Below are 11,207 nucleotides of genomic sequence, written 5' to 3' on the forward strand. Positions count from 1 at the left end.
TAACCAATCAAATTAGAGCTCACTTTCAAATAGTTTTGTGATAGCCTTTAAATTATATTTTCATTTTTAGCTATAAAATTTAATAATGTAGATCAAGCATATTTATGAAAACCTTAAAAATTGACGGTCAAAAAATGTGTTACAAAATGCATTATTTCTAAAACTTGAAACCCATTTTTTTCTTATGTCCATGCATGTTGCCGTGGAGATGATCAATTTGACGATCAATTTGACAATATTTGGACATCAAAACAACCTTTTCTAGTAAAAGTTTTGAAGTAGGTTTTAATTTGATTGTTTAGAGCTTAGGCTCTATATAAACTTTTCCCAATATATTTTCACCTTTAATTAGATTGAGTATATTTATGAAAACTTGAAAATATTTGAGAATTTACCGTTACAAAATACATTATTTTCAAAACTTGAAATAAATACGTTACAAAATACACTATTTTCAAAACTTGAAATCCATTTTTTTCTTATGTTATTGAGATGATCTATTTGAAGATATTTGAGCATCAAAGTAACCTCTTCTACTAAAATTTTTGAAGTGAGCTCTAATTTGGCTTTTTTTTTGTCCTTGTTGGATAAGGTGAGGATGATCTCTACCTTTTTTAACGTGTCCTTCACCCTTTTTGACCGTTAAAACGTAAAAAAAAAAAAAAAAAAACGGTTAAATAACTAACTAAAAGGTTTTAGTGTAAAAAAAAATCCCTCTCTTCTCAGTGTTCTGACAGGTTGTGTCCCTCCATCGTCTCTCTTCCCTCAGTGTCTTGAACTCTCGTTATGTATCAATTTTGGCAGTTCGATTTGCAGGGAACGCATCCTGACCGTGTGTGGTGACTCGTGCAGTAATGCAAGTGCAGTATGGTAATGGTGGGATCCCTTCTTCACAGGAGCAACGACTATTTGTGTAAGGATTTAACAGGTTGTTTGGCAAGCACAAAACATGTCTTAATCCATGACGTTCCATTAAAAGATGAAGGTTTTCAGTGCTAATCATGAGTCTCTCTCTCATAACTCATGCAACACAATCCCTCAAAACACACACACTCTCTTAACATGCACACGTAACACATGCAACATATCCCCTCAAATCTGAAATTTTTTGGGGTTAATAGTAATGGCCTGCAAGTAATAGTAAAAAAAGTTATATTGAAATTAGATTATTATTTTTTTTTGGGTAATAGTGGGGAAGAAAACCCTTACTCGTTTTTCTAGATAGATTAGGAAGTTAGCTTTTTTGAAAGTGTCCGTAGGTGACGTCAGTATGATTGAAAACCACAACGTGACAATTAGGTATAGGGGTGCCACGACCACAACCCGGCTCGATATGGTGCTAATTATATATGTCCCCGGTGTGCACAATGCTTAAAAAGTAAATTCATGCTAGCACTGGAAGTCCCTATAATAACCTGAGTATCTATTTTTGCCCCTGATTACAAAAATTTGAAACTCAAAAAATAGTGGTAGATTTGGCGAATATGTTAATAATTGAAAATAATGCGTTACAAGAGATGCACAGTTTTTAAAGCCGCGAATTCAAATTTTCTTTAGAGACGTAGTTGTTAGGGTCCAGAAATTGATTTTAGAATTTTCCAGTGAGATTTGAGCCGCGACGATATGCTTGATATTTATTCTCTAAGTGTGGTCTGGTCTAGTCATGTGATTTTGTATCGATTATGTTTTTAATAGTATGGATTAATTGAGGTTGCACTATGTTGAATTCAAATTCGATTATTTTCAAATGGCATTTTGGATAGTTTTACATAGAAATTGAATGATGATTTAGGTTCACAGATATGGAGGAATTGCAGCAATTTCTACTGCAATATGCACAACTGAGAAGGCGGGAAGGCTTTGCAGTGATTCAAGATTCTCTCTCTTCATTTTATGCGGCCTTGTGCACCAGCATGGAAGGGGAACCAGGCTCAAGCTCCATGTCGATTCCGCTTTCCAATGAAACTACTTCGTGTACTCTCTCTCACACACAGCTTCGGGTGCCAACGGTCTGGGGAGGGCGTTGGGCTTTCATGGAGGGGTCTGGTTCGGGCTACTTATGAGCCGCCTTCGGGCTTCCGGGCTGGGTTCAGGCCAGGACAATTACGGGCCAGTCTGATATTGAGTCATGTGGGGTTGGATGGCCACGTGCCTCACTTTTCCTAATTCTTCTTTTTTTTTTTTTTTTTTTTTTTTGTTTTTTGAGAAAAGTTTGCATAGAGCCGAAGCGCAAAACAATCAAATTTGAACTTACCTCAAAAATTTCATAAGAAGATTGTTTTGATGCCCGAATATCCTCAAATTGATCATCTCGACATCAAGATGGAATAGTATATTTTGTAACATATTTTATGACCGTCAATTTTCAAGATTTTCAAGTTTTCATAGATCTATCGATCTACACTATTTTGAAGCTTTAAACTTTATAAATAAAAAATAAAAATAGATTTTAAGGCTATCAATAAGATTTCCAGTATTGAAACTACATTTCTCAATACTATTTGAAGGTAAGCTCTAATTTGAATGTTTAGAGCCTAAGCTCTATACAAACTGCACCTTTTTATTTTTAATGGAAAAAAAAAATATACAAAGAGATCATTTACCTTCAGTTGAAGAAAATCGTAATTAATTTTGACCATTGGATGGTTGCATTTATTCTATTGACCAAGCTCAATATTCAAAAAAGAATTTATCAAACTTTATGACACACCCAAGCTATCAAATTTAACATCCGGTTATAAGTAATTGTGACCTCCTTGTATCAAGATCAATGATGTTATTGTATACCATCTCTATTTTTATTTATTAAATTTTGATTGAAAGAAATGTTTTAGTATAGTTTTTTTTATAGAAATTTTTTTTTTTTTTTTTTTTAAGATGGACTAAAAAAAACTTTGGGAAGAGAGATCTTAAAGTAATTTTTTCCTTTTTTTAAAAAAAAGTTAAGCCGGGCTGGTGTTTGGGCCTAAAGTCCACCCATAATTTAATTTTGGGCCGGTTAGCAGCCGGGCCTGAAGCATATTCTGGGCTTGGCCCAGCCCAAGAGAAAGACAGAGATTCCAGCACGGGCCGCCATCAGCCTGGCTGAAATGTTTGGACTTTTCGGTTCGGGTCAAACACGGCCCGTTGCAGCCCTACACACGCAACTGCATATGCTCAGTTAAGGGCGAGCACCTCTCCTCCTCTCTTTCTCTCTCTACTGCGATGAATGTGTCATTGTGGAACTCTCTCTCTCTCTCTAAGCGGTATGTCATTCATTGCAGACAACATGGTTCAAGAAGGCACAATTCAGATACCACAAAGCGTGAATAGAACTCCCATGAAAACCCAAAAGAATAACATCGCAAGACAGGTACGTAAAACCCATCTTCTCACGTTTTTTTTTTTTTACGTAAAAAATATATAAATGATCCACTCCGCTTTTTTATTATTTTTTTTCATTTTTTTATTTTTCTTACTGGCCAATCCTCTCAGGCGAATCGTCTAGATGGCCAGTTTACTTTTCCAGTCCGGATTTTTAAACATTGATTTGAACTCTTGAAATGGTAAATGCATTAGATTTTTTTAGTTTTTCCTAGTTTGCTAAAATCTTCAACAAGTGTATAATAAAAAGTCATTATTTTTTGTTTATCGGTAGTATTGTGTTTGTATTTATTAGAAATTGATCATTTAATTTTAATACAACGAGGCCATAATTTTTATTGACCATTGCATGTGAAAGTAGGGGATAGGGAAATGTATCATTGATTAGCTATAAAGTCCAAAATAAAATTTCTTCAATGTTGTGGCCGGTGTTTTCAAACTCGGTCCGTCCAAGTCGGAACTAGCCTATCAAACCAGAATCGGGGATTGGCCGATCCGATTTTGGTCGGTTTTGGTGGTCTGACTGGGTATTTATAAAACAATCAAAAAAAAAATATAAAATCCCAAAAAATAATGGATTTGTTTGTAAAGTTTTTTTAAATCTTTTTTTATCATTTTGGCAAAAATTGAAAAGTATTTTGGCTGTGAATACTGATTTTTACATGGACGCGGTTAGCATGCGGCCAAGCTGGCACATGTAGAAATGTGGGTTTGGCAATAAATATATTTTTTAAATATAGTTTGATCTTAATTTTTAGAAAATAATATAATTTTTAACATGAAGACCATGAATATGAAAAAATAAAATATTTGAACCGTTAGTTACATTTGATTTTAGATAGAGCACCTAATTTGCGTATATCTTTAACATGATGGATGTCTTGTACCTCTAGACAGCATATTGTCTAAGGCACCATTGGAAACTTGGAAATCTATTACATAAAAAAGATAGTTGGAGATTTTTCCAAAAAGAAGGGTAAAATCAGGAAATCTATTACATGCGGTGATAGGTGAAAATCGTCTTGACGGGTAATTGGAAGAAATGGTTCGGATGCGTCTCTCTATTATTTTCGCTACCCAAAACTACTGTAATTCACCCCTAATAAACCACGATAAAAAAAATTAAGAGCTAAAATGCATACCCCATATTCTGTAACCAATAGCTGCATTTACAAACGGAATCGCAAAGCTCAAGATATTTAAACCTAAAACGCGTACCCCATATTTTGTAACCAATAGCTTCATTTTTTAATAGCTTTTTTTCGTTTTATTTTTATTTTTACTATTGTTTGTTGATAAATTCGAAATACTTAGTGCCTGGATTTTTTTTGTTTTTTTTTTTCATAAATGTTTAAAATTATTTTACCTTTTTAATCTCCTCAAATGCCCCTAACATAATTTCTCCTCTAATACATCTCATTTAGTCCCTTCTAGGTTACTAGCTAAATTTGTCCAAACTTCTTTTTTTTTTTTTGAATTTGCCCACGGAAGTTTTATGGAGAGAGATGATCGAAAAGCTTTAGCACAAAAAAAGAAAACAAGGGTTTACGTCTTGACTTGAAATCATGTGATTCCAAATCAAGATGCAAAAGCATACAAAAAGTGTGGCTAATTTATATGCCTAAGCTACATACTAATAGGGATTATACACTCAACCATGTTTTGGGTATAAAGCCAAAAAAAAAAAACAAAGGTTGATAATGCATTTCCCATATTTCTTTTGGACGTAGCCCAACAGCAACAATGTATTTTTCAGGTTGCAGGTAAATACTATCCAAATAATGACAATCCATTTGCAAGTAATGTATTACGCAGTAATGTATTACGCAGTAATGTATTACACCAGTAATATATTTCAGACAATATATTTCCAGGTATCCAATTGTTCGTTTTACAATTCCCTGTTTTATTTAAAAAAAATTTAAAAAATACCCCTAGGTACAAATCAAATTTTTAAAATTAATTTTTCACTATTTTTAAATTTTGGATGGGTTTTGTTTAATCATGCTTTAAATATATTTTTTATATTTTTTTGTATTTTTATTTTTTAAACATTTTTTGAACCGCCCACTGCCAATTGATCGGCCGGTTTACCCGTTATTTGGACGCAGCCATTGACTGGTTTACAAGGCCGGCTCAATTTTTGAATACTGGTGACACACTTCAATCTGTTGGATCTCACGTCCAATATTTTAACAAAAAGGATCTCACGTCCAGCCTTTACGAGTGATTATAATTTCCCTTATACCAAAAATAAATAGCCTTGTAGTATAGTAAAGTATATAACTCCTTGTATATTTACCCTCATTTGTATGATGCTTGAGTTCGTCTTTTTTTTAGAGAGAAAGAGAAGTGGAAAATTAAAACAGGGAGACTTGGCCAATTATTTCCACCTCCCCATTAGTGCGGCCGCGTATAATAGAGTATATAACTCCTTGTATTTTTTCCTTCAATTGTATGATGCTTGGATTCGTCTTTTTTTTAGAGAGAGAGAACTGGAAAATTGAAACGGGGAGACTTGGCCAATTATTTCCACCTCCCCATTAGTGCGGCCGCAGAGAAAAAGAAAGTATGCCGCAGAAATGGTATGCCTCGATGGCCACAGCGCAAGGCACACTTTGTCTTATTTCTTTTTGCTTTTTAAAGAGAAATAAATTGGAAAAATCTATCTTTCTATCATGTATTTTTTTTTTTTTACTTTTTAAATAGGGGAAAAATCAATTTCTTTTAAGGTGAACTGGCCATCCAAAAATTATGTCCGGATCAGGGAATCCCTGATTTGGGTCAGCAAATGGGACTAATGTTCCGGTGTGAGGACCGGTCCAAAAAATTAAAAAGAAATAACAGTAACAACAAATGTAATATATACCGATTGAATTTGCCCAACTGGATTGCTAGGTTCCCAGACGGAACTAGTGACTCCAAGGGAAATCGAGCAATTCCCAATTCCGTAAGGGAACTCTTGGTCAAAGATTCTAGATCCGGATTGGCACTAGTTTGCTAGTTTTTTAAACACTATGTCAAACAAGTCTATTTAGAATCATGGGATGAATAAAAAATAATCCGATTCAACAGACTAGACTGATATGAATTGAGCCATTTTATCCATTGTACTAAAACCCAAAATGGGTCTTGGATGACCTTTTTGTTGAAATGATATGGTTCAATGATTCTTGATCTGGATTCTTTCAGATATAAAAAATATTAAATTAGTATTTTAAAATTTAAAATATTAAAAAAAATAAAAAATAAAGTGGACGAGAACTTGACGATGTGGCCTATCCGAATTGCCCAATTGCCCAACATAGCCACACGAATAAGATTCCTTAACCTAAGTGGATGGAGAGCTAGCCATGTTCATGTTGGAGGAATGGAACCAGCTTATTAGAGAATTGGCACTAATAACCCCATTATGGTATTATGAATAAAAGTAAAAAACAAATGTATTATCGAATATTATTGTTCTATAATGCCTATTTTACCTATTGCCCATAAGTTAAAGATTGGCTATGACTATCAGCACATTCAAACATAGGCTTAGATTTATAACCTTGTGAATTTCTATGATTCTTAATAAAGCATAATGACGGACAAAGATTCGTGTGGCCAACCTCAATTACTTGGAAAAAAGCTTTGATAACGATAATGATGTCATGTGTTATGTTTTTTATCTTAAACAATAAGATCTCTCTACCTCTCTCTCGGTGATGCATACGAGTCAAATTAATATAATTGTTTCATTATCTTTTGTGCAGATAAAAAGCATAGAGAGGAGCATTTCGAATTTAGAGCATACATTGCTCACGGAGAACGGGGATTGAGCTGCCCCCATTCTAGCGCAAATAGAGAACTTGAGAATGCATAAGGCTAAGGTTTGTGCTGGCCCTATTCAACCAAGTTGACATAGTCAGCACCATGGTTTTAAACATTTAATCAAGGTTTGGATCTTCCATATATTGTGCCCATTCGGGTCAGCTGAATCGAACATCTTCATCCTCTGGATGGATAAAAAAATAATAAATAAATAATATACTGGTATTGGGTAATTCTTGAGCGACTCGGATCCCCCATTTATTATATTTGATCCAAATGGGTGGTTTTCCAAACGGCACGATCTAGAGATCACATGCATTCAAGTAGCAGAACTCTCTCTCGTTCTCACAGAAAAGAGCTTTTCATATAACTCTGGTTTAACCACTAATATTCACCTGAGTCTTTATTTCTCCGTTAACTCTCTCATCGAAAAGATCATAGATCCCGCAGATCTACACTATTTTTGGAGCTTTAAAATTCATAGAAAAGTGGCTAAATGGAGCAGTAACAATTTATCTCTCCTCTATTGGATGATCCGAGAGGGATCCAGACCCTATGCCTTGTGCTGGTAGATTTTGTGAATAGTTATAGATCTAGGTGTGTAAAAACTTCAAGGAAATTAGTGGTTTTTTTTGCTCGAGGGATTTTTTTTGGCTCGAGGGAGGCATTCAAACAGATATCAAGTCTGTGTTAGGCGGGTGCAAATTGACTAGAGTAGGTAAAACTCTCAGTATAATATCCAACATAAAGGAAAAATAAAAAATAAAACAAATGCTATTAAAGCACCTGAAAAAAATTAGGTCCTAGGATTGAACATAGATTGTCCAAATTTGTGAAGTTAGATCTCTAGGCACATTTTTGTGAAGTTAAATCTCTAGGCACACAACTCCTCAATATCAATCTATTTTTTTCCTTTTTAAATGAGATTTTTGGGAAGTTAGATCTATAGACACCCTACTCCTCAATATCAATATTTTTTTTCTTTCTTAAGTGAGATTAGTTATCTAGAAATTTAAAAGTGATATCAAATTTTTTTCCCTTTTTAAATGAGATTTTTGGAAAGTTAGATCTCTGGACACACTACTCCTCAATATCAATCTTTTTTTTTTGGCCTTTTTAAACGAGATTAATTATCTAGAAATTTAAAAGTAGATCCAAAATTTTAAAATAAAAAAAATTCATCATAGCGGTTCTTTTGCTTGAGGGAGCAAATATGCATTTTCTTTTGAGGGTAATTCAACTATAGGAATCAAAATTGAGATATAACTTACTAACATCAACAACTAACCACTCGGAAAAGGGTATGGGTTCGTAATGGTAGCACCCCCACACTCTAGTTGTCACCATGTGGTTTTCAATCCCACCACAGACACCACCCGACTAATACTTTAAAAAAGCTAACTCCTAATCTACTTGAAAAACAGGTAAGGGCTTGTCTTCCCCATTGAATTATCCAAAAGAAACTGTCTTTCCTATTGAATTATCCAGAAGAAAAAAATACACAAATAACCACTCAAATCAAAATCTAGTTCTTGAGCATATACATTTTCTTTTTGCTATATGGAGCCGTATTTAAAACTTGGGGAAAGTTTATATAGAGCCGAGACTCTAAACAATCAAATTAAAGCCTACCACAAAAATTTCACTAGAAGAGGTTATTTTGATGCCCATATATCCTCAAATTGATCACCTTGACATCAAGATGATGGACACGAGAAAAAAATAGGTTTCAAGTTTTGGAAATAATGCATCTTGTAACTAATTTTTTGTCATTCAATTTTCAAGGTTTTCAAGTTTTCATATATTTGTCGATCTACACTATTTTTGAAGCTTTAAACTTTATAATTAAAGATGAATATATTTTAAGACTATAACAAAGATTTCCAATATTGAGATCACATATCTCGACACTATTTGAATGTGATGGTTTAGAGCCTAGGCTCTACACAAACCGCACCCTTTAAATTTATACATTTTGTTGCCATAGGGAGCCAAGCGAAGTTTTTAAATTCGTATTAATGGCCCCCTATCCGTAGTAAAAATAAAACTCAAGACGTCAAATTTTTTGAAGCGACCAATTTGACCACCCCTTCCTTGAGTCGTTTCCCTAATGACTTTGTACAGATGCTGAATAAATATTGTAATCAAAGTTTGGCCTCATGAAATTTTAGGAAAGAAAGACCCCCAAAAACCATGCTTACATGCCACTTGTGAGCCACTATGCAATGCTTTGAGCAACAATGAACAATGTTTTTGCCCATAGTCCTGGTACCATCCGATTTTTTTAAATAGTGTGGATAAATCGACTACACCGAACATGCTGCGGTCTATTTCTCACGCGAAAAACATGAGAAAGCACATCGGCTCTAGGGCGAAACACTGATTCATTTTCACCCTGTAGCATTTTTAAGACTTATATATATATATATATATATATATATATATATATATATATGGGTGCGATTCGTATAGTGTGTCAACCTTAAACTATTGAAGTAAGGTGCACCTCGAAATTATGCCAAAAATGTAATTTTGGTACCATAAAGCCTTGTGATGATATAAAAATCTATTGTTGCCCCCAATCATGAAATTCAAAATTTAAGAAATGACGATTGTCCATATAATGTGTTGGAATATGAACTATTTTTAGGACTAGAAATCCTCTATGTTTATGAATATCGAGATCGAGATGATTGATATGAGGGTTTTCCATTATAAGAACAACCATATCTAGTAGATTTTTTTGGTGCACTGTACAGTATAAGGTTGACCCCTTATATAAACTTTTTCCTATACCAAATAATCAAATCAACACCTCAAAAATTTCACTAGAAGAAGTTGTTTCGATGCTCAAAAATCTTTAAATTGATCATCTACACCTCAAGATGCATGGACATGAGAAAAAATAGATTCCAGATCTTAGAAATAATACATCACGTAATGCAATTTTAGACCGTAATTTTTGAAGGTGCACCTTACTTTGATTGTTTAGGGCCTCAGCTTCATACAAATCACCGCCCTATTGCCAATAATCACAACAACATCACTTATTATTGATGTTATTCACTGGTAATTACTGTTGCGCACTCAATAGCCACCTTTCAGGCCAAGATAGTGACAAGAAACAAAATGATCTAAATGTTGCTCTTTCAAATTGTAAATATTCATTATGCCAAGACCAAAAAGACAAACAAGTTCTGATCCTTACCCAAAATGAGCATAGGTGTTCATCAATACTGTATTATTGATTTAGAAACCACCAATCCAAATATTGGGAATGGCCAACCTGGATTGAAATCGATGGGCACCGAACCTTATTTTTTCATAAATGGGAATCGGTTTGACCTTATTTTTCTTCATAAATCGGAATCGTCCGGGTTCATTGTGACTCTTCTAATTTTGTCACATAATGGGAGTCACTTCGATAAATCACCTGGTTCCTATTTTTTTATTTCCTTTTTTTTTTATTCTAAAATATACAAATTTAAAATATATATTACATTTTTCCACATGAAAGAATCAGTTGAGGTCTCCTCTGCGATCCAAACTGGTTAAGTTGTTAACTGGTTTGGCCACTAGATCTGGGTCTTTCAACACTAAATTATACATCGGAAAAGGGTAGTAAATTATTGAAACCTCGTTAAAATTAAATCACTAATGTTCAATCCGGCTCGAAGTTGACTAGTTACCGATTTTGAGTATCCTCTTACGAGTCACACGCCCTTATTTTTTAAAACTTCCCACCCCCTTTCTCAAAAATGATATTTTAAAATCCTGTGATCTAGATAGAGAATTACCGATTCGAATCAGATTCGATGGGTGGCGATCAGGTCCCTTCCTCCTACCCCACCTTGGTATTATTTTTTTATCATTTTTTAAACAAATTTTCACTAGTTTTGACAATCTAAATCATTAATACGACAGATCAACATTAGTAAAATGGGTGAAAAATCCAAAATTCCAAAATTTAAAATACTGGCTAAATCGCTGTGTCACTATTCAGCACGGAGTCAACATTTGTTAGAACAACT

General features: G+C 34.0%; 1 protein-coding gene across 6 annotated transcripts; it reads left to right on the forward strand.

The window, feature by feature from the left end:
• Positions 1-724: 724 nt before the first annotated feature.
• LOC148782189 (uncharacterized) lies at positions 725-7,409 on the forward strand. Of its 6 annotated transcripts, none has more exons than XM_088863619.1 (5): positions 725-913; positions 1,801-1,974; positions 3,264-3,352; positions 5,849-5,948; positions 7,119-7,409. In XM_088863619.1, exons 1-5 carry the CDS (start codon positions 868-870, stop codon positions 7,226-7,228), a joined length of 519 nt encoding a protein of 172 aa, XP_088719745.1. In that variant the 5' UTR covers positions 725-867; the 3' UTR covers positions 7,229-7,409. The 6 variants fall into 6 exon arrangements, 4 of the variants coding, with proteins under 4 accessions (XP_088719745.1, XP_088719746.1, XP_088719744.1 ...); XM_088863620.1 differs by having other exon boundaries at positions 736-928; positions 1,793-1,974; XM_088863618.1 differs by having other exon boundaries at positions 736-913; positions 1,793-1,974.
• Positions 7,410-11,207: the final 3,798 nt, after the last annotated feature.

This window comes from Amborella trichopoda, chromosome 4, assembly GCF_054954075.1.
Source record: "Amborella trichopoda isolate Santa Cruz 75 chromosome 4, AtrichopodaSantaCruz75HAP2 v2.0, whole genome shotgun sequence".
Classification (NCBI taxonomy): Eukaryota; Viridiplantae; Streptophyta; class Magnoliopsida; order Amborellales; family Amborellaceae; genus Amborella; species Amborella trichopoda.